The sequence below is a fragment of the Vipera berus genome (assembly GCF_964194415.1).
Source record: "Vipera berus genome assembly, chromosome: 3".
Classification (NCBI taxonomy): Eukaryota; Metazoa; Chordata; class Lepidosauria; order Squamata; family Viperidae; genus Vipera; species Vipera berus.
The window spans coordinates 95721569-95746654 of NC_138204.1; the positions used below are offsets into that span (position 1 = coordinate 95721569).

General features: G+C 37.6%; 1 protein-coding gene across 1 annotated transcript in view; it reads left to right on the forward strand.

Annotated features, from left to right (window-relative positions):
- DENND1B (DENN domain containing 1B) overlaps window positions 1-25086 on the forward strand; it is a 219192-nt gene that overhangs the window by 88676 nt on the left and 105430 nt on the right. The window contains exons 8-9 of the mRNA XM_081323441.1: window positions 10366-10419; window positions 10941-11051. Coding sequence (XP_081179567.1) covers window positions 10366-10419; window positions 10941-11051 — 165 coding nt within the window. The remainder of the gene's footprint in view (window positions 1-10365; window positions 10420-10940; window positions 11052-25086) is intronic.

Here is a 25086-nt window from a genome sequence, read left to right on the forward strand (position 1 = left end):
CAACATATGTTACTGGTTATTACTTTTTGCTTAGTGCATTCCATACACTTAAAGATAGGTCAGTGATTATAGTTTGTACACACAGGGGTGTACAAATTCTTTAATAAGGGATTACTATATGCAAAGTTATAGTAGTTATTAAATGATAAAAGTACTTGGGATGCTATCTTTAACTGTAATCAGTCCAGAATAAAGTAATTTGGTCTTCCATAAATATATTTTATTCTTTCTGTCACTTTCTCCAGGACTCTGAATGCAAAGTGAAATCTTTTCTTGGCTAACATATTGACATTGGGAGTTTTTTAATAAAATATTTTGAAATTGAAATTTATTGCAGCCAACCAATGTACTAGATTAATTAGTATGAAATAAGATGTTTGTTTAGAAGCCTTCTACCCAGAAGCGATTCATGATACAAGATTTCATTATTGCAGATAAAACTCATAACTCATTTCCTTTTTTTGAATTCTTTAAAGGAAAAAAAGTGGATAAAATATTTTTAAAAAATTGATTTAACACCGAGATGGACAACCTACAGTGTCAGAACCTCATTTGCAGCTCCCTTGTCTTCATTTTTTCAGCCCCTGAAACTCCTCATCATAATGGTTGAAAATTGGTTTCCTGCTATTTTGAGATAGAAGGCACATAAACCTATATTGAAGATTGCAAATAGGCACATTGACGATACAAACAAAAAAACCTGCCTTCAGAATTCTCATTCTCTTTAAAATTTAATCTTGGTGTCATGTGGTTTTTGTTCCCACTGATTCTCCCTCCCCCCCATGATAAATACAAGATACTAGAAGATTGGGAGAGCAACAATCTGGACATTGTTTATTGCAAATTTAAACTTAACACAGCAGTGAATATAATTATTTATTAATAAAAAAGTGGCTTCCTTTAAGAAGTTTTTTTAAAACACCTTTCCAGAAACATTTTGTAGTTACAAGCCTATTTACAATAAGTACTTACAGTACTTATCAATAATTATAATATGTATCTTAGTTTTTTACCATTTTTTGTTTTAACAACATTTTCTTGTTTAACAGTCCTATTTTTTCGTCTGCAAAACAAAAATAAAATTGTATATCATTTGAAAGGAAAAGCATAAAAAGATGAAATAGTCCTGTGTCAAAAAGAAGAGACAAATTCACTTAGAAAGGAACACATTTTTAAAAAGCCCAATAAGCCTTCTTTCAAAAAATGAATTGACTGATCCTATTGGAAAAATAACAAGGTATTTTCCAGTGAGCACATTCTGAAAACTGAACCATATATGTTAATAGTGAGTGCAAAATACTCACTATTTTAAAGAATTGCTTGCTAAATGATGTCTATTGATTGCAAGAAATTTATAAATGCCCTCTGAGAAATTACTGTGTTGTGACTGGTTGAAAGAAGGCAATCTACTTGAATATATTTTCCAAGAATATATATTAGCCCGTGCCTGCAAAGATGAAGTGAGGAAAGCTAAGGCTCAAAATGAACTAAGGCTTCCAACCAAAGTCAAAAATAACAAAAAATGCTTCTTTCAACATATAAAAAACAAGAAAAAAGTTAAGGAAATGATTGGTCCATTAGTTGGGGAAAGTGGCAAGAAGGTGACAAGCAATAGGGAGAAAGCAGAACTATTTAACTCGTTTTTTGCATCTGTCTTTACACAAAAGGAAAAAACAGTCCAACCTACCAAAACCAGTGCCATAAAAAACAGAATAGAAACGCAAGTTAAGATAGGCAAAAAAATGGTAAGTGAACACCTATCCAGCCTAGACGAGTTCAGATGGATTATTTATTTATTATTTATTTTCTTATTAATTTAATTAATAATAATAATAATAATAATAATAATAATAATAATAGAAGAAGAAGAAGAAGAAGAAGAAGAAGAAGAAGAAGAAGAAGAAGAAGAAGAAGAAGAAGAAGAAGAAGAAGAAGAAGAAGAAGAAGAAGAAGTTGGAAGGGACCTTGGAGGTCATCCAGTCCAACCCCCTGCCAAGGCAGGAAACCCTATACCATTTCAGACAAATGGCTGTCCAGTCTCTTCTTAAAAACCTCCAGTGTTGGAGCATTCACCACTTCTGGAGGCAGGTTGTTCCACTGGTTAGTTCTTCTAACTGTCAGGAAGTTTCTCCTTAGTTCTAGGTTGCTTCTCTCCTTGACTAGTTTCCATCCATTGCTTCTTGTCCTGCTTTCAGGTGCCTTGGAGAATAGCTTGGCTCCCTCTTCTTTGTGGCAGCCCCTGAGATATTGGAACACTGCTATCATGTCACTCCTCACCCTTCTCTTCATTAAACTACACATACCCAATTCCAGCAACCGTTCCCTATATGTTTTAGCCTCCAGTCCCCCAATCATCTTTGTTGCTCTTCTCTGTACTCTTTCTAGAGTCTCGACATCTTTTTTACATCGTGGTGACCAAAACTGGATGCAGTATTCCAGGTGTGGCCTTACCAAATCATTGTAAAGTGGTATTAGTACTTCACGTGATCTTGATTCTATTCCTCTGTTAATGCAGCCTAATTTCTATACCGCCCTTCTCCCGAAGGACTCAGGGTGGTGTACAGGGCAATAAAATACAATAAAAATACAATATACAAAAGTTAAAATGAGAATTAAATAGAATAGCCCAATTGCAGTAAAAAGTTAATTAGAATTACAATTAAAATACCCCAAACCCATCAGACCAGGCTGGCTTGTTCAGATAGGTGAGTTTTCAGGTCACGGCGGAAAGAGCAAAGGTCAGGAGCCATCTGGAGCTCAACCGGTAAATGATTCCAAAGGTCTGGCGCGCCCACAGAGAACGCCCTCCCCCTGGGGGCCGCCAGATGACACTCTCTGACTGACGGCACCCTGAGGAGGCCCTCTGTGGGAGCGCACTGGACGAAGGGAAGTTGACGCCGGCAGCATGTGCTCCCGTAAGTAATCCGGACCCATGCCATTTAGGGCTTTATAGGTCATCACCAGCACCTTGAATCTCACCCGGAGGGCAACTGGAAGCCAATGCAGCTCGCGGAGTAGAGGTGTTACATGGGAGTATCGGGAGACCCCCAACACAACTCGCGCGGCCGCATTCTGCACCAGCTGAAGCCTCCGAGTGGTCCTCAAGGGCAGCCCCATGTACAGAGCATTGCAGTAGTCTAAACGAGAGGTCACGAGCGCATGAGTGACTGTATGCAAGGCATCCCGGTCCAGATAGGGTCGCAACTGGTGCACTAGGCGAACCTGGGCAAAGGCCCCCCTGGTCACAGCTCCTATATGATCTTCCAGGGAGAGCTGTGAATCCAGGAGGACACCCAAGTTGCAAGCCCTATCTACGGGAGGGTAATACCTCACCCCCCATGGTTAAAGATGGAATAACCTGAATTTCCCGAGATGCCGGCACGTACAACCACTCAGTCTTGTCGGGATTGAGCCGAAGCCTGTTCCTCCCCATCCAGACCCGAACCGCCTCCAGGCAACGGGACATCACATCAAGGGCATGATTGGGGTGGTTTGGGGTGGCAGGTCTCAAGGAACTGGCAGACGTGATCTCACAACCACTGAACTATATTTTTCAAAGATCCTGGAGCACTGGGGAACTACCAGAGGACTGGAAGAGAGCTGATGTAGTTCCCATCTTCAAAAAAGGGAAAAAAATAGATCCTGGAAACTACAGACCTATCAGCCTGACCTCAATACCTGGGAAGATTCTGGAAAAGATAATCAAACAACAAATCAACGAACACCTTGATGCAAACAAAGTCATCACTAAAAGTCAACATGGGTTTGTCAAAAACAGATCATGCCAGACAAATCTTATTACATTCTTTGACCAAGTGACAAAATTAGCGGACCAGAGGAATGCTGTAGATATAATTTACTTGGACTTCAGTAAGGCATTTGATAAAGTAGATCACAACCTACTACTTGGTAAGATAGAAAAATGTGGGTTAGATAGCATCACCACCAGATGGATTCGTAGCTGACTGACAGGCCGTACTCAGCGTGTGGTCCTCAATGGAACTGCATCTACATGGAAGGAAGTGTGTAGTGGGGTGCCCCAGGGCTCTGTTCTGGGCCCAGTGCTCTTCGGTATCTTCATTAACAATTTGGATGAAGGGATAGATGGGGAACTCATCAAATTTGCAGACGACACCAAGCTGGCAGGAATAGCCAATACTCCAGAAGATAGGCTTAAAATACAGGAGGATCTGGACAGACTCGAACACTGGGCGCTATCTAACAAAATGAAATTCAATGGTGAAAAAAGTAAGGTTCTACATTTAGGCAGGAAAAATCAAATGCACAGGTATAGTATAAGTGGTACCTTGCTCAATAGTAGTAACTGTGAGAGGGATCTCGGAGTCCTAGTAGACAATCACTTCAGTATGAGCCAGCAGTGTGCTGCAGCTGCCAAAAAAGCCAACACAGTGCTAGGCTGCATTAACAGAGGGATAGAATCAAGATCAAGTGAAGTACTAATACCACTTTACAATGCTTTGGTAAGGCCACACCTGGAATACTGCATCCAGTTTTGGTCACCACGATGTAAAAAAGATGTCGAGACTCTAGAAAGGGTACAGAGAAGAGCAACAAAGATGATTGGGGGACTGGAGGCTAAAACATATAGGGAACGGTTGCTGGAATTGGGTATGTGTAGTTTAATGAAGAGAAGAGTGAGGGGTGACATGATAGCAGTGTTCCAATATCTCAGGGGCTGCCACAAAGAAGAGGGAGTCAAGCTATTCTCCAAAGCACCTTAAAGCAGGACAAGAAGCAACGGATGGAAACTAGTCAAGGAGAGAAGCAACCTAGAACTAAGGAGAAACTTCCTGACAGTTAGAACAACTAACCAGTGGAACAACCTGCCTCCAGAAGTGGTGAATGCTCCAACACTGGAGGTTTTTAAGAAGAGACTGGACAACCATTTGCCTGAAATGGTATAGGGTTTCGTGCCTGAGCAGGGGGTTGGACTAGATGACCTCCAAGGTCCCTTCCAACTTCTTCTTCTTCTTCTTCTTCTTCTTCTTCTTCTTCTTCTTCTTCTTCTTCTTCTTCTTCTTCTTCTTCTTCTTCTTCTTCTTCTTCTTCTTCTTCTTCTTCTTCTTATTATTATTATTATTATTATTATCAGATTTGTGCAAATTGTCTACTAAAAAGGGTCTTAATGTTTAATAAAGTGACAATAGTTTGTTCTTACACCTGTTTTGCTTATTAAAAAAATTCCAGAGTATGTTTTTTCTCTATTTCACTTGTTTGTGTATTTCAGAGGAGGGATCTCAGTAGCCTACAGTTGCAAGAAAAAGTATGTGAACCCTTTGTGATTACGTGGAGTTTTGCATGAATTGGCCATAAAATGCGCTCTAAATGTCATGTAAGTCACAACAATAGAAAAACACAGTCTGCTTAAAATAATACTACACAAACAGCTGTTGTCATGTTTTAATTGAACATAAGATGGAAACATTCACAGTGCAGGGTGGAAAAAGTATGTGAACCTTTGGATTAATAACTGGTTGACCCTCCTTTGGCAGCAATAACCTCAACCAAACGTTTCCTGTAGTTGCAGATCAGACCTGCACAACGATCTGGAGTAATTTTGGACCACTCCTCTTCACAAAACTGTTTCAGTGTAGCAATATTCTTGGGATGTCTGGTGTGAATCGCTCTCTTAAGGTCATACCACAGCATTTCAATCGGGTTGAGGTCAGGACTGTGACTGGGCCACTCCAGAAGGCGTATTCTGTTCTGTTGAAGCCATTGTTTTGTTGAATTACTTGTATGCTTTGGGTCATTGTTCTGTTGCATCACCCATCCTCTGCGGAGTTTCAGTTGGCAGACAGATGGTCGTACGTTTTCTTGCAAAATGTCCTGATAAACTCTGGAATTCATTTTCCCATCAATGACAACAATCCGTCCAGGCCCTGAGGCAGCAAAGCAGCCCCAAACCATGATGCTCCCTCCGCCATGTTTTACAGTGGGGATGAGGTTTTGATGTTGGTGTGCTGTGCCTTTTTTTCTCCACACATAGTGTTGCGTGTTTTTCCCAAACAACTCAATTTTGGTTTCATCTGTCCACAGTATATTTTGCCAGTAGTGCTGTGGAACATCCAGGTGCTCTTTTGCAAACTTCAAATGTGCTGCAATATTTTTTTTGGACAGCAATGGCTTCCTCCGTGGTGTCCTCCCATGTACCAGGTTCGCCTGGTGCACCAGTTGCAGCCCTATCTAGACCGGGAGGCCTTGCGCACGGTCACTCATGCGCTTGTGACCTCTCGTTTGGACTACTGCAACGCTCTCTACATGGGGCTGTCCTTGAGGACCACTCGGAGGCTCCAACTGGTACAGAATGCAGCTGCGAGAGTTGTGTTGGGAGTTTCCCGATACTCCCATGTTATACCCTTGCTCCGCGAGCTGCATTGGCTCCCAGTTGTCTTCCGTGTGAGATTCAAGGTGCTGGTAATGACCTACAAAGCCCTTCATGGCATGGGTCCGGAATACCTCAGGGAGCACCTGCGGCCGGCATCAACTTCCCTCTGCCCAGTGCGCTCCCACAGAGAGGGCCTCCTCAGGGTGCCACCGGTCAAAGAATGTCGACTGGTGGCCCCCAGGGGGAGGGCGTTCTCTGTGGGTGCGCCGGATTTATGGAACCATCTTCCGGTTGAGCTCCGGATGGCGCCCGACCTTCGCTCCTTCCGGCGCGATCTAAAGACCTACCTGTTTGAACAAGCCGGCCTGGCCTGATGGGTGATGGGTTTGGGTTTTATTGCTTTTTATGTATTTTAACTTATTGTTATAGTTTTTGGGCATCTTGTTTAATCTCTCTTAATTTTTGTATTCTTGTCTTTTAACATGTATTGCCCTGTTCACCGAGTAGCAACAGTGCTAAACTTTCTCCATTTGTAGACAGTCTGTCTTACCGTGGACACATGAACATCAAGGCTTTTGGAGATACTTTCGTAACCCTTTCCAGCTTCATGCAAGTCAACAATTCTTGATTGTAGGTCTTCCGAGAGCTCTTTTTTGCGAGGCATGGTTCACATCAGACAGTGCTTCTTGAGACCAGTAAACCCAAAACAGGTGTGTGTTTTTAAAGGGCAGGACGGCTGTCAGCAACACATCCAATATCATCACACTGATTGGAGTCAAGGTTGGCTCACTCGTGGCTCCAATTAGCTCTTGGAGAAGTCATTAGGCTAGGGGTTCACATACTTTTTCCACCCTGCACTGTGAATGTTTACATGTTATGTTCAGTTAAAACATGACAACAGCTAATGTTTGTGTAGTATTATTTTAAGCAGACTGTGTTTTTCTATTGTTGTGACTTACATGATGTTTAGAGCGCATTTTATGGCCAATTCATGCAAAACTCCACGTAATCCCAAAGGATTCACATACTTTTTCTTGCAACTGTAGAAATAATATATTCAATGAAATTATTTTCATTGAATATATTTACAGATAGTCCTGTTGAAAGTATGTGAAAATATGTCTTCCCATTACATCTTCATTACATTTCAATGTCATTTGTATGATAATTGTTCAGCAGATTGAATGTTTGGCTTTTCAGTGATTATAAAATCTCTCTAATTTACATCTTGCAAAAAAAAAAAACCCAGGAAAGGTCTTTGCGATCGAAAATAATCCAAAGTACAAAAACCCAAGGATACAAGCCAAAATCGGTCAGATTAAACATACAGACAGTCGTTGAGTTATTACCGATGATTTTATGAGTTTGCCTTTATGACAGCCCTAGAACAGGTGTTTTATGGTATGTAAACAGTCACCAGCTGTTGTAAATGATTGTGTTGCCTCTAGTCATGTGACCACATTTCAGGGGCTTGGCAATCTGTTCACATTTACAACCGGTTGTCAAGTACCATACAATCATGTGATTACTACTTGCAATCTTCTCTGTCAACTTCCCCAGAAAGACAATGAGGAATTGGCAGGGAAAGTTGCAAGTGGAGGAGATGGAGAATTTGAGGTCTGTTACCTTGGTGTACAGCAAAGCTTTCCTCTCCCCTCTGCAGGGAAGGAAAATTATCATGTGTGGTGGAGGAACGGACCTCAAATCTGGTGAAAACACTAGCAAACATCAGCCTTCTGAGCTTTTCAAGAGCTGATGTTACCATTTTCCTCTGCCCAAATGCTAATAAAAACCAGTGTTCTGAAAAGCACATAAGGATGTAGTGTAGGTCAGGAAAGATGCATGGGGGTGCTCAAGTGGTTGCACAATGCAGGTGCTGAGGGGCTAGGGAAGTTGTGCAGGTGGGGAAGACTTGTACGGGGAACTTGCAACCTTTCCATCTGGCTTCCTCATTACAAACATTCTCTGCTAGTTTCCCATAAATAAAAACTTGTAGACAATCATGATAGAATTTACAGTTCCTGTTGGCTTCCCTATTAACTTGTGGGAAGCTGACAGGGAGCATTGGAAATGACAATCATCTGACCATGGCAGTGTGGAGGCACTATATCAGCCACAACTTCCCCAAATTCCATTACCGTGGGACTAATGGGTCCCAATGTTCTATAAGTTAGCTGTTTTGGCTCAAAAAATTGTGTACTATGATGCACTTTTTTAAAAGCAGGCAAACAGACACTAGAATATAGATTGTGCTGTGCAGTAAAATTGAAAGTAAAGCTGCATGGCAATCGGGATTATTTCTATTTTGAAATAAGGTTTCCCATCGCCCAACATTAGAACAAAAGTAGGACATTTGTAACTTGTAACTAATGAAATGAAATTTAGTTCTGTGTTATGCACCTGTGGCATTCGGGACTCTCCATTGATCAAATCTTACTTCAGTCAGCTTTTGTTATCAACCTGTCATGTTGTCTTGTTAAAATTACAATATCATTCTGTACCTCATGTAATCCAATATCAGCCATTCCATAAATATAAATTATTTCTTGCAAACATAAGGGGAGAGGTAATAGGTCTTTTTCTCATGTATCTCTGTAGTATTCATAAAATATACTTTATTTATATTGGTGGTGAAATATACCTTAATTATTTTAACCTTCCCCCTTTCTAATTTTGGGTATTTATAGGATTTTTTCCCCTCTTTTCTAGTTTCATTTGCTTGCTTTCTGCTTTTTTGATTAAAACAAATGTACATTTATTTGAATAAGTTTGGATATTCTTTGAGAAGCCTTGAAAGCTACTTTTAAAAAGCTCACAGTAACAAATAGTTAATGTAGGTAGTTCTTGATTTATGACCATTTGTTTAACTTTGGTTCAAAGTTATGATGGCCTCTGAAAAATAACAACTGGTTCTCAAAGTGATGACAATTATGTTATCCCCCACAGTCATATAATCACAATTCCGGCAGTTGGCAACCAACCTCCCTTTACAGCAGTTGTGATTTGTCATCTTCCCAGCTGGCTTGTAACAACCAAAATCAATTGGGGGAGCTGAATTTGCTTAACAATCATATGAATTGTTTAATGACCATAGCAGAAATGGTTGCAAAATTGAGTCTGGACATGTGATGCCTTGCTTTACAACCACACTGACTTCTGACAGAAATTCTGGTACCCAATTGTGGTTATAAGTTGAAAACAACCTATATGTCATTTATATTAACTATTTTATCACTATAAGATTTTTCAGAGTGAGAAACAGTAGAAAGAAGAATCATTTCCTGGCTACTAATTATATGCCAAATGAGTGTGGACAACTTTTTTTTCAAACTCCTTTGTAAAACCTAACTTTATTTGGTTACCTCTCATTCCTTTTAAACAACTGTGCAGAACACATCTTATTTTAAAAACTGCTCATAAATGTTTCACAATGAGAACCATACATGGTAAGGGTCAGTAACTATAATCTCCAAAACCATACATGGTAAAGGTCAGTAACTATAATCCCCAAAACAAAATTAAGTTTTATGAGGAATATCACATACCCCTTCCTTACTTCCACTCATGTGTCACTCTAGAGGTAAGAAAATAGTAACTGGATATGTTTTTATTGTAGTGCGCATCTCCATTAATTCATTTTCCAATAAAACTAGTTAATGATTAGAATAGTAGTATATGTCAGAGAAACTAAAGGGATATTTTTTTAAAAAAAAATCTCAAGTGATTTCATTTCAAATTTACTGTGCAAAGCTATTTTCTGATTCTCTTTTGCATTGATGCTGCCATAAAACTGTTTAGTATGTATGCAGAATAAACATTACTGCATTATTTAAGCAAAAAATAATTTTTTAATGGCTACGTCAGCATGGGTTGAATTATCTGGTGCTTCTGATTACTAGTAATATGTCCTCTCAAAGCAGATATAAACTTTAGTTGCTTATATAGACAGTATTATTTTATAATGATTTTGTCCTTTTGAATAATAATTTTGTATTTTTATTCTTTTCCTTGACTAGCACTCATACTTTATTACTCCTGATTTAACTGGATTACCAACTGTTCCTGAAAGTGTAAGTTTTTACTATATTTGCAATATTTATTTAATAAATATCTTTAGAAATCTGAATACTTATTGATTAAACTCCCTCCCATTAACATGGCTCTATTCACCTATATGAATTGCATAATTAAATATTAATGTAATAATATTGGATTTTTTTTGGATAATGTGTTTATATGTATGGGTTGCAATGGGTTTGTGATTATATCTTCATTTAGGCAGCTAATTTAGCTAAAATTAATTTACTTAGGATTTACTATGTATATATAATTGGAGTTTTAAATAGTTATAGATATATGGTAAACTCAAAAGCAAACAATTCAAGAGGCTCCTTTCTGAAAATATAAGATTATTCTTGAACATGTTTTCAAAATATGCAAATTATAATAGATAAATTTTAGTTAAATGCTTATTAAAGAGACAAATTTCTTCAAAAAGATTATTTTCCCTTTTAACTAGGCAGAAATAAATTTATATATCATTCAGTTACCTTTATTAATGTGTTAACAGACTTTATTCTTCATTAACTAGAGAAATCTTACTGAATATTTTGTTGCTGTGGATGTGAATAACATGCTACAACTTTATGCCAGCATGTTGCATGAGAGACGCATCATTATTACCTCCAGCAAGCTAAGCACTGTGAGTACTTCACACATCTCTTTTCAAGTAGACTATATTGAGCATCTCACAAAAAAGGCTTGCATATCTCTCTAGATTTAAATATGTCCCTTATATACTTATGAGACAATATCTACATACTCTTTTTAAAAGAAGTCGTTTTAATCTGACTCTTGAAGCACGAAAGTCTGATTGATATAGGCTTACTCAAATACATTAAGGTGGGTTAATTACTTTTTGTTACCCAGGGATGAGAGTTCTTTAAACCTCTAGAATTAGATTTCTATGCCTTCCAACCTATAAAGAATTCTTAAGGGCTATTATAAGATCTTTATTATTCACTTGTGGCTTATTCCATCGGACCTACTAGACAGGAATCAAAGGGCCATGATAATAGCTGCTATCCTAAATCTAGTAGTGTTTGGGGAAGATGTACTGTAATGACTCTGATTTTGAGCAGCTCTTCAGACTGATAATGACTTACTATTCCAAATAGTCTTTTTATTACACCAGTTTTATGCCTCTGCCTAAGCTGAAATGGCTTTCTTATGTCATTGCAGATGGAAATGAGATAAAGGGTGTGCTGTGTTTATCCATGCCTAAATTTTTTGATAGTCCTGTTTGTTTCAGCTTTTCCCTTGTGGTTTCCTTTATAACTCTAAATCCATCATTCTGAAGTTGAAAATAATATTGCCTTCATGCCAGTGGGCATCATTTCTATCTCCATAGCGTCTGCTTAATTTAAGCCCATAAATAAATTAATTAAACTCCTTCAAACCCTTTGCTTTACTTAATACTTTAATACCAGACTTTAACCATGCAAGCCTCTATTCTTCCCTTAATATTAAGGTGGATATGTTAACATTTTCAAAACTAATGTTCATATGAAGATAAATCCACTACAAAAACACCATTAATTTTAATTAATTTTAAAATATTTTTGAACTATTTGTTGGCTTTTTATTTGTGGAATACAAATCCTTAGACCTCCCCCCCAAAATATCTATCTATCTATCTATCTATCTATCTATCTATCTATCTATCTATCTATCTATCTATCTATCTATATCTATATCTATATCTATATCTATATCTATATCTATATCTATATCATCTATCTGTCTGTCTGTCTATCTATCTATCTATCTGTAGATCTTTGGTCATTCGGGGTTTTTCCCACGTAGAATTGAAGGTATAAGAGCAACGTTTCGACGAAATCTCATCCGTCATCCTCAGGCTGGTGGCTTCAGCTTCGTTCTTCTGGGAGAAGTGTGTGGTAGTGGCTGTTTGTTCCTCTTTTTTAAACTGCCAGAGGGGGTGTGTTCTGTGGGTGGAGGTGTGCTCTGATTGGGTGGGGGGTTAGCTGTGTTCTGATTGGGTGGGAGTGTGTTTTGAATGGGGGCTGTGTTCTGATTGGGTGGGGATGTGTTTTGAGTGGATGGGCTGGTCTCAGCTGCCAGCCTTAGACCTGAACTGGTGAGTTGTGCTGCTTTTGTTCGGCTCCGTGTTTGTGGTGGTGCCATGTTTTTATAGTGGGTGTCAGTTTGCTTATTGTGTGGTTTGGAGGGGTTTAAAGTGGCTGATGTTGCAGCTGTAGTTAGGTTTCTGTTTTGTGGTTGTGTGTCGTTATCGTTGTGGGTTTGGATTTGCTTTTTGAATGAACCCACAACGATAACGACACAAATGAGCTAAGCAAGCTTGTACTTGATCAGTATTGGTATGGACTAGTCTAGGAACTTAAATAAATCTGGAAAATGTAATGGCAAAATGTTTTTCTTGTTCCTCAACATTTTTGTGTTCCTCAAAATACTATATGAATATAATAGTTTCAATTTGAAGGCGTCTTAACCTTTTTGTTTCCTTGATCACTGGAGCAGGGTTTAAAAGCTTAAACTAGTAAGATACTGCAAATGTAACCACTTTGTAGTCAACAGTGCAGTCTAACAATTATACTCTTAGCTTACATTAAAATAAGCTAATAGCTTTATACTCTGAAAGTTCGTTCTTATGCCCTGCTAATGCTGTTGTAACTATTTTCAGAGGATGCTCTCATTTTTAGCCCACTGTCAAGGTTGCTTACTTTTTTATTTAACAGTTCCATAAAGACTATTTTCCTCCTTTCCTGACAAAAGTCTTGCTTTACAATCTGTGATATCTCAATGATTCTGGTGATAATTCTATCAGGGCTGGGAGCTGTTCAGTTCCAGTGTGTCCATGTGGGCTAGTGCAGGAGCACCCATTCTCCTCTATCTATATTGTTGTTGTTTGGGCAGTTCTATTTTTTGCAGCAGAAGATTCCATTTTTTCCCCATCTGGGCTCAATTTTATATTTGCTGAATCTCCAGTCCCATGAATCTTGTCTGATGGGCAAAGAGCTATTTCTCCCCACATCTTCTGCTTCTACTCCCAGTCCTGGCAGGAGGTTGGGAGGCTTAGCAAAAGTAGCAGAGGGTGCTTGTACAGTAGCTGGCAATTCTCCAGTTCATGGAATTGATCTCCATCCCATCCCAACTCCTTGACAGTGATCCTTACCTTGTTAGCCTTGGAAGGATATCAAGAGATACATTGGGCAAAAGAAGAATGGACTCTCTTTTCCTGATCTCCAACCCCATGTATAACCTTAGATCTGATGGGGAGAAAGCCAAATCTTTTCATTCTACTGATAAATTATGGATCAGATTTCAATGCAATTATTCTCAATTTTTAGAAAAGACAAAAGCAGAAAATTTCATTTTGAATATAAAATTGCACACTGAATTCTAAAGCTGTCAGTTATTTTTAATATTTTGTATGGATCTTGGATATTTAAATGAGAGTGTATTATCTCTACCAAGGAATTAATTTTCCCAAGTAAGACCAGGAGGTTTTTTTTTAATGAAGGCTAACTTTCTATAACAGTGTTATCAATTCCCTTCTTTTGTTGAAGCAGTTGTCCTTTATCTTTGGAGGTTAACTTAATATCAAGTGTTTATGACAGTTCATGCAGACTGACTTAAGATGTCACTTCCATGTTATCAGCTCAGTTTTGGTTCACTGTCTTAAGGACAGTAGGACCAAGATCAAAACCCATAATTCATGTTCTCTCTCTTCCTTTTTCTGGGGGGCGGAGAAGAAGGGAGCTGGGAATGCAAAATTGCTGTACTTTAATCCACATTCTTTACATCTGGGAACCCTGTGCCATTGAATTGTGACAAGAAAGCACTAAGCTTGCTAGCATAAAAATTAAATAGAGGGAATGTCTGAGATCTCTGAGGATTGTGTTGGTGGAATGCAACAGATTTTGCTTAAAAATTATGAGAATTCCACTTCTAATCAGCTTCCTGGTTAACTGTATTTGCATTTCTTACCTTACAATAGCATTTTAACTGAATGAATGCATGTCACGTGCATATTTATTTCCAAAACATTTATTTTATAATGTTTTTATGTTGCCATCTCACATAACAGAAGTACATACCCTGTGCCTGTAGTACTTCTTAAAGCTATGATATTATATATCATAACTTGTGAGTGTGAATTCAGTATATTTTTCCTCTCCTTAAACTAGCGTGAGAAGCTTTTTCAGAAAGGCACTGCTAGAGCATTGATTTTATGCCTGTTGTAGACAGGCCTGAGAAGTTTGGGCCCCAAGTGAACCTGCTGTGGTACTCTACCAGAACATCATGCTGTAGTCTTGTGTATTCAAAGCAAAGGAATAAATCATGATTTTACAACAGTGCATCAGTTGACTTATTGCTGTTTTGTGACCACTGGATGGGAAGGATTGCTGTTTAATGCCATGTCATTGGTTCTCAAGTCAGTCAGGCATGAAGGCTTGTCATATGCCTCTGTAATTGTACCTCTCCAGACTTACTCTAACTAGTCAGCTGGGGCTGTGCATTTTGTCTCTAACACCCAGCTGGCCTGTGCCTGACAGGAGCCTTCTCATCATCCTGTCAGTAATATGTTAAGTAGAGGGTGTCTGTTTCAAGGCCTCTGTTAGAGAAGCAGGTGGAAAGGATGCTATGCTTTAATCGGTGGTCGAAATATTATCTCCCTTCCCCACCTTTAAACATATATGCACACACACACACACACACACACACACACACAGAGCATTTCTTTATCTGAAAATGGACCAGTAAATCTGTAAGTACATTCTAACTGCATAATTTTGGATCTTCTCACAAATATATTTTCATCTGAATAAAAGCAGCAGAAGGAAAAAGCTAAAAATAAGAAAGTAAAGTGATTCACTGCAGTTGGGAGGCTGTCCTTTCCCTAACCCAATGAATCTATTATGACCTAATGTTCTGTTAGATAACTCTTTAACTACTTGATATCTGCAAATAAGAAACATTTCTTCTTATCAGTTCTTTTTCCTTTGACAGACATGGTATTTCATTTAATGTTGTCAAGGGAATTAAGAACATTTGAAAGAAGCAGAGCAACTGACCAGATGCTAGGGAATGCAAAGCAACCTCCATTTGTTATAATTGCATTAACCTTCAACATGCTCGTCTTCCAGCTGACTCTAAAGAGATTCATGAATATTTGCCAGCTCTAGATATCATAACTTAGTTACTTGTAAAATAATTTCTTGATGCTTTTTATCTCACTAGATATAAGCTTTATTTGTATTGATAACCTTTTCATCAAAATGCTGAATCATGCTTTTAAAACTTGATCAAATGCTTAGAAGCAAGACTGGGAGGGTGAGATAAGAAAGAGAAGAAGAAATGTTTGGTCCACAGTCAGCTACCTCTCAAGGAACATCGAGATATAATGCATTTTCAAGATCCAAAATGGTTCCCTCCTCTACTGTTCAATGTGAAGCCGAAAGATTGATCTTCCACTATTGGATTGTGAATTTGACCAGTTCAAGCATTATTGATAATTTGAAAAATATGGTTGACCCTTTTGCCAGTGTGACTTTTTATGAGATATCTGAGTGAGAATAAGCAGATCTAAGAAAAAGAAAATAACTCACTAATTTCTGCACCTCTTGTATCTTCAGTTTCTGTGTCATTTGAAGAAAAAAAGAATTAACATCAAGCCTGACAAAAAGCAAAGGGAGTTATATGCTAGCTTTAAAGTACATGCCTACCCAGACCTCTGGGGAAGCAATGATGAATTGAAGACATCTCCATTGAGAATGGAGCTTCCAGTCATGACAGAACAAGGAACCAGTAAATGAACTGGCTTCTTGTAATTCCTCTCCAGACATGGAGAGGACTTGGGATTGCCCACATATCCTCCAGACAGCATCTCCTTGGAAGAAGGCCATAAGTGGTCTTTGGCAAGTTTAGATCTCTAGAAGCCAAAAGATCGCCATCTTTGTCCATACCACTGTCAATACTTTCAAAAGGATGCTAGTTTTGAATACTTCGTTTCTTAATTACTTCTGGAAATTGCTTGTTATTGGGTATTTAGGGGATATTAAGAACCTTCAGAATGGCATGTTTCATTGAACGAGTTTCCTTTAGTCCTTGGTAAGAGAAATTTTATGAAAGTTTAAGGATTTAAAAAATTCTTATTTTGGAATACAGCAAAAAGGTGTTTAGAACATTGATTTTGGAAAGTTGTAAATGGACTAGGAGGCCATATGACGTTGAAGTAAGATTTTGAAATTAATTACAATAATCCTTCTTGTGGATTGTTTAGAATTCTATTAAAATATATAAAGATTTTGAAATTAAGAATTAAGACACCTTCCTGTGGTGATGGATATCTGGAAAAATGCATTCAGAAATTACTGTTAAAATTGTCTGCTATTATAAAACAGTTAAATTTTTGATGAAGCTTCTGAGAAGAGATTAAGAGAAAATGAAAAGAAATCAGGTTCCAGGACATCATTTAAAGACATTAAAGATCAAGATTATTATTTTTTTATTTCCAGTTTGCCAACTTGGCTGCCATGGACGTTCGGAAGGCGAACTCTGTCTTCCATGTACGATTTCGCACCACTGGGGGACCCTGGAAAGGGTCGAAAGTCACCCTGTAGGGGTGACCAGCAAGGAGGGGATTCCCGCTTGATCATGGGAGGGCAGTAGCCCTTCCTCTCGATCTGGGGCAGCCCTCCAAACCGGCGGACGAAAGACCGGCCATAGCAATATGGCTCGTCCCTAGGCTGCAGACAGCCGAAGTCAAACTTACCACCAGACACCTATAAAGCAGCGCGGATGAGACTGGGTGAGATCTACTTCTCTTCAATCCTAACTGTTTTTTCCACCTGTATAAGCTGCCCAAAGTATTTCCCCCCCGTAAGAGAGAGAAGGGAGATTCTATCCCACCCCCTAAAAACAGCGGCGACTAACTATCCAGGGGAGTTCAAAACGTTGCAAGAATAACCTGATTCTGACTGGATCTTTATCTTTCTAAAATTTGTGGGCTAAAAGATTTCTTATTCTTATTGAAGATTTGGGTTTTTACTACAAAAAGAAGTAAAATTGGACAAAGGATTATAAAAAATTTGGACTTAAAAAAACCAACCCTAAATGGTATGGGCGACATCTTATGGCTAAACCTGATATTACAATTTGTTATTGCCTAAAAAGAGATTTGGCTTGAAGCCTAGACTATAGATAAGACTGAAACCTTTACAGATATCAATTGTGAGAAGCCCAGCTGTGTTCTATATTCAGCGACAAAATTATTTTCATTCTCTGATTGTAAAGCTTTTAACTTGAACACTCTACTAAGAGAACATGGAAGAAGATGAGGATCAGATTCTCCTTATGTTGAAAGCAATTTTTGAAACTATTCTTACAGCTACTGATGAAATAAGAAGCTACAGAAAAGAACAAGATGCCAGCCTAGATATACGAACCCAAACTTTGATTACAACTAAAGAATTAACCACACAGAATATAATAGAAGAAGTGGAACAATCACATACTATGATAGAAGATTCAATTGATCAACAAACACAGTTAATGGAAAACCCAGAAAAGAGACTGACAACATGGAAAAGGGAAAAGACTTTCTATATAAACCAGAAGAAACTAGAGGCTCAAGAAGAAGAACAGACTGAAGGGAAGATAAACATTTCAGGACAATTACGTCGAGATGGAAAAATAGAGAGACAATTTGTTAATCCTTCAAAAAAAAATGGTGACCGGATGGCCTTTTCTACTTCAAACAATATATATAATACAGGGAGATCTATTTGATGACTTGAAAGCATGGACTTGGAAGGCAAGTTGGTAAACAAAGAAAGCTAAAGTAAGGCTGAAGAAAATTGGGGTTTTGACTTTTTAGTGAGAATTAAAATAGAACGTACCAAATAGACAAGATGTGTATTTTAAACACTAGATTTTGTTATGAGCTGAGATAAAGAAAACTTTGGTCATTTAAAATAAATATTAAAAGTTAAATTTGAATATTGATTTGCTTATAAAGGTTGAATGTAAAAGTAATTATGATATATATAAGCTAAAAATCTGATAAATGTAAACTATGTTTTTATTTAGCTACTATAATAAAAATTGCTAGCTTAAATGTGAGATAGTAGACACCAAGAGAAAAAGAGAGGAAGTATTTAATGTTGAAATAAGATAAATTTCGGTTACTAAATTTAAGACATTTGGAAATTAATATAAAATAAGAATACTATATTATTAATAAGAATATATTCAAATAGATAAGATGTGTATCCTGAACATTAGATTTTGTGATGAATTGGGATGAAGGGAACTGGTTATTTAAAACTTGGAAATTATAAATATCAAATGTTAAATTTAAATATTAATGGGAAACTAAAAATTGGGAAAAAACTAATTAAGTCATTGATAGTCTATAAAGATTGAATGTTAAAATAACTAGGATATGTATAAACTAAAAATTATTGATAAATGTAAGAAAGTTATTTTTATTTAATTGATATAATAAATCATATTAGTTTAAACATGAGACAGTAAACACTAGGGGAAAAAGAGAGGAAATATTTAATGTAATAGCTTGAGACTTGTACTAAAGATATTTGTATATTATTGAATTATCGATTAACTCAGCCACCATGTTGCTTTTTAAATGTAAAACTAGAAAATCAATAAAACTTTAAAAAATCAAGATTGTTTTTTTAATATATTTTATTATTTTTTTTAACATAGTCACCTTAATATTTGGTAAACAGTGTGTTGTCTGGGTTTATATTTAAAAACAATAACAGTTAATTTCTATAATTCTATAATCCACATAGTAGCTTTCCTTGATTCTCTCTTCTTCCAATGATTTTCTCTTGCCAACCTTAAATTAGTACATTTCCTGGTCTTTTGATAGATAAAAATTAAATATAAACATTTTTCTAGTATTACTACAAGTAACCACAACATCAGTATAAAGCTTCTTTTCTAATTAATCATTTTAATTACCTCATCATAAATCCTCTTTTCAAAGTTCATATTTAGATTTGTTTTCTCCTCAATGTTCAATACATTCTTACCAGCTAAGATTTTCTCAAAGTTATTTACACTTAAGTATTTAAGTCTTTTTCCTCATACAAGCCATCCCATAAATTTTACATTTCTCATATCTTAAAAAAGAACAAAAAGAAAAAAAGAGTAGAAAAAGAAAAAAAAGAAATACTATACTACTTGAGAAACATACTCCTCTTAAGCTAAAATACATTTATATCTAGAATTTTTCTATTCTTTTAACCATATTCAAACTAATGTTTAATCTTTAAATATTCCATCTAGTATAATAATAATAATAATAATAATAATAATAATAATAATAATAATAATAATAATAATAATAATAATAATAATAATAATAATAAAGTTGGAAGGGACCTTGGAGGTCATCTACAAACTCACGTTATTTTTCATTTGTCTACCACTTATAAACCCAGTTTGGTCACCATGAATTACCTGTTGCAGTACCCTCATTAATCTGTTAGCTAAAACCTTAGCAAATATCTTGTAGTCCGTATTCAAAAGTGATATTGGTCTATAGTTTCTTGCTTGAGTGACATCCTGATCTTCCTTCGGAATCAAAGAAATAAAAGCAGTTTTCCAAGACGGAAGCATCCCTCCTCCCATTTGAATTGTCTGAAACAATTCACTTAATGGCTTTATCATCTCAAACTGTAAATTTTTATAATACACAGCAGTCAACCCATCCGTCCCTGGCGCTTTGCCCACTTTCAATTGTTTAATTGCTAAAAGAATTTCTTCCTCAGTTATCAATTGATTCATCTCTTCCTTTTGTTCTTGTGTAAGAACCGGAATACTAGCATTCCTCAAATATACATCAATATCTGCTTCGTTAATCTTATCTCTAGCATATAATTTAGAATAAAAATCAACAAAAGTTTCCTTAATAAGGTTCTGTTGATACACTACCTTACCCTTGTGTTCTATTTTATCTATATTAGAAGCCCTTTGCTTCTTCCTTAACAAATAAACTAACCATCTACCTGGTTTATTGGCATTACAAAAAGTATTATGTCTAGCAAACCGTAGATTAGTTGCCACCTGATCAGCCATCAACTTATCAAACTGTCCCCTTAATAAATTAATAACCTCTTTAATTTTCACATCCGATGGATTCAAAATTAAGGCCTTTTCTTTTTCCCTAATTTCATTCTCTAATTCTTTCCTCCTAAATTCCAGATTACGTCTATATTTGTTATTCAAATATATTAACACACCTCTCATGTAAGCTTTACTAGCATCCCAAACCATTTCCATAGAAGTACCCTTATTCATATTGGTTTTAAAAAAAAACTTCATCTGTTTTTTACATTCTTCCACATTTTCCTGATTTCTAAACAGGTTCTCATTTAGACGCCAGGAGCGCCTATCTCTATTATCCTTATCAATCTCAAGCCAGACTGGACTATGATCAGACATAGTTCTTGGACAGATCTTTATCTTCTTAATCCTAGAAAAAAAATCATTAGTCAGTAATTAATATAAAGTCAATCCTAGAAAAAGATTGATGTTTATCAGAAAAAAAAGTATAATCCTTTTCTTGCAAATTCCTTTCTCTCCAAATATCTCGCAGCTCCAAATCATCCTTCATCTCAAAAAAGGATTTAGGCAATTTACCATGACTTGGAGTACTTCTAAAAGAACCACTCTTGTCCATTTGTACATCGAAGATACCATTCCAGTCTCCCATAAAAATAAAAGATTTATAATCCAACTGAGTAATCTTGCTGTGTAGTAAACTATAAAAGTCGCTTGTTGTTGATTAGGAGCATATAATCCAACCAGAAGCGTTTTTTTGCCTTCTATTAACAAATCTATTATAACGTATCTTCCTTGTTTATCTGCTTCAATTAACTCCGCTGTCAAAGTATTCTTAATATAAACAACCACTCCATTCTTCTTATTCATTGCAGAGGCAATAAATTGTGTACCCAGTTTTGAATTGAATAAGTACTTTTGGTCCATGACTCTAATATGTGTTTCTTGTAAGCAAATAACATCAATCTTAAATTGTTTTAAATATTGAAAGATTTTCTTTCTCTTCTGTGGTGAATTTAAGCCATTAACATTCCAAGTTAAAAGCTTAGTCGCCATCCTTAGCGACCCGAAGCTTTTGGAGCGCTTCTTCCAGAATCCCCTTTACATTCTTAGGTCGCGCCCCTCCCACAGCTTCGCTATAGGTACGCTTTGGAGGTTCCATGACTTTCTGCTGGTCTTGTTCTTGCTCTCGTCTCATTCGTCTTAAAGCAGCACGCGTCATCCTCTGGTCTCTAGCTTCTTCCGATGATACTGAAATTTGATCCACTCCTGTAGCTTTCTCATCTGTCTGCATTGTTCCTTCAGCACCTTGAGGCTCTCCCTCGCCATTCTTCTTTGTAGATTCCAAAAGTGGTATGGGGGTTGCTTTTAAAACATTACTATAAAAATCACGTGCCTGCATCACTGTAGTAATACGATGTCTCGTGCCTTCATGCATCACCACCATACCCACTGGTATCTCCCATCTGAACTTAATATCACGTCACCTGAGCTCTTGTGCTAAAAAAGCAAACTCCTTTCTTCTCCTTAAAATTCTTGGAGGGATCTCTTTTAAAACCAGGACTTCTTGCTCAGCAATTACAAATTTAGTGTTGTAGGAGGCTTGAATGACTTCATTTCTAATTGCTCTCTTTGTAAAATAAACCACCACATCTCTGGGTAGTTTCCTTTGTCTTGCAATCCACAATTTGGCACAGAAAATTTTATCTATGTCTTCCACAATTCCATCTGCTGGCCGCCCCAGCACCCCTTCCAAAGCCTCAGAGACTATTTCCTTCAAATTTTCTTTAGGATTCTCTTTTAAGCCTCTGATCCTCACAGCAAACTCCATCTTGTGATACTGCACCAAGATCAAGTCACTGTCGATTTTATCCACCACATTCTCAGTCTCTGACATTTTTGCATCTAATCTGATATTATTTTGGCTGAGATCTTCCACTCTTTCATCCAAACGCTCGATACATATAGCCATGCCTTGAAATGCAAGCAAAATGTCCGCCCTTATTTCTGTTAACTTCTCATCCAGCTTTTCATCCATAACCTCAGCTAGTTTTTCTGTTAACTTCTCATCCAGCTTTTCATCTATAATCTCAGCTAATTGCTATGATTGCTTTTCCAAAGCTTCTTGCATCACATTCTGCAAATCTTTAACTGTCAGGGCTGGCGTAGGTGCAGGTGCAGGGGGCAATAAAGCTTGCAACGAAGACTGCTGCACCGGGGAAGCCCCCGCGCTTCTAAGAACTTTAGAAGATTTAGCCGCCATTTTCACCCACTATTGCCTGCTACGCACTTTCACTTTCAAAGTCTGCAAAGTCCATTGAGCTAAAGATCAAAAGTCCACTTTCACCTGAATCTCCTGTATCGCTCTGCCTGCATCCTCGTTCTCCAGAGCTCTTTCCTGCTGGCAGGGATGGTTGCGAACGCCCTGTTCTGCTCCTAAAAGCCCGGAGCAGAAATGCCGCGCAGCCTGGAGCAAACCCAGGCTTCGGGGGGGGGGCTCAATCCTTCAGCCACCAGAATTTTAAGTTCTGGCGGCCCCGGAGAGCTCTACCCCTACCTGGGTACTCGCCCCCTCCTCTTGTCCCGAGGAGGGGGCTTCCGAACCACCAAAACAGCTGATCGGTGCTGTTTTCGGCAATTCTACGAAGCCGCGGGGCTGACAGCCTGGAAATGGCTGTCTCCGGCGACGCCTTGCCACCCGGAAGTCTCTATTCTGTTTTTTATGGCACTGGTTTGGGTAGGTTGGACTGTTTTTTCCCTTTGTGTAAAGACAGATGCAAAAAATGAATTAAATAGTTCTGCTTTCTCCCTATTGCTTGTCACCTTCTTGCCACTTTCACCCACTAATGGACCAATCATTTCCTTAACTTTTTTCTTGTTTTTTATGTTGAAAGAAGCATTTTTTGTTATTTTTGACTTTGGTCGCAAGCCTTAGTTCATTTTGAGCCTTAGCTTTCTTCACTTCATCTTTGCAGGCACAGGCTATTTGCTGATATTCTGACTTAGTTCTGTGCCCCTCTTTCCAATTCTTATACTTGTCCTTTTTATCTTTCAATTTATCAGAGAGTTCTTTATGCAGCCATGCTGGTTTCTTTTGAGAGCTGTTATTTTTCTTCTTTGTTGGTATTGTACTAGACTGGGCCTTTATTATCTCACTTTTCAAAATTTCCCAAGCTTCTTGAGTTGTTTTCCCTTTTAGGATTCTCATCCATGGAATTCTTCCCATGGTCTCTCTAAGTTTATTGAAATTAGCTCTTTTAAAGTCCAAGACTCTAGTTTGGCTGTGTTCTATTGCTTGTGCCTCCAGAATGTTGAATTCCAATATTGCATGATCACTTCCCCCCAAGGTTCCTGTGGCTTCGACACCTTCTATTATTTCATCTCTGTTTGTGAGAATTAAATCCAATATGGCTAATCCCCTAGTTCCCTTCTCTACTTTTTGGGAGAGAAAGTTGTCCTAGGTTTGACAGGAATCTGTTTGATCTTCCACTTGATGCAGAGTTTGTCTCCCAGTTGATATCAGGGTAATTAAAGTCCCCCATTACTATTGTGATGTGCTTCTTACATACCTTAGTTAGCTGACTAGCAAAAAGTTCATCTATTCCCTCTGCTTGGTTGGGCGGCCTATAGTATACACCTATGGCAATGTCATTTTTCCCCTTTTATATTGACCCAGATGCTTTCAAGTTTACAGTTTTCATCATTGTTGTGCTCTATTTCTGTAGAGATAAAGTTATTTCTTATATATAGAGCAACTCCTCCTCCTCTTTTGTTTAGTTTAAATCCCTCTAGCTGTGTGTTCCATTTGTAGGTTTCGTCCCACCATGTTTCCGTAATGGCAACAATATCATATCTGCCCTCATTTACCTGAATTTCTAGTTCACCCTGCTTACTGTTCATACTCTGTGCATTGGTGTATAGACATTTGAGTCCTTTATGACTGACCCTGTGTTTACTTGCTGCATAACTTGTGTGGTGCCTGGCTTCCCCTATTTTCTTAGATTGTCGGGGACAGTGATGTTCTGTATCAATTAACTCATTATCCCCATTATTTAGTTTAAATGTTCCTCCAAAAAAGCTGTGATTTTATTGGCAAGTAACTCAGTCCCTTTCTTGGATGGATGCAGACCATCTCTTTTATACATTTTTTTATTGGACCAGCTACAGACATCATGACTAATATAACCAAAGCCTTCTCCTTTACACCACTCCTTTAGCCACATATTAAATTCTGCTATACGCTGGCCTTTTCCATTTTGCTCCTTATACACTGGTAAAACCTCTGAAAAAGTAAGCCTACAGCCTGTTCTGCTAAGTTCCTGCCCCAAGCTCTGGAAATCATTCTGCACAGAGAGTACATCTTTTTGGGACAGATCATTAGTGCCAAGATGTACAATAGCCTCCACATCACAGTCCTTGCTGGCATTCTTGATTATTTTAGAAATACGCTTCTTGTCCCTACTGGCAGTAGCACCTGGAAGACACCTGACCTCTTTCAAAACCTCTGTGTCCTTTCCTAAATTTACATCCCTTATAATTGAATCACCAACCAGAAGGTGGCTTCTCTTTTTAGATGCCTTTCTGTTCTTGCATGACTGGTG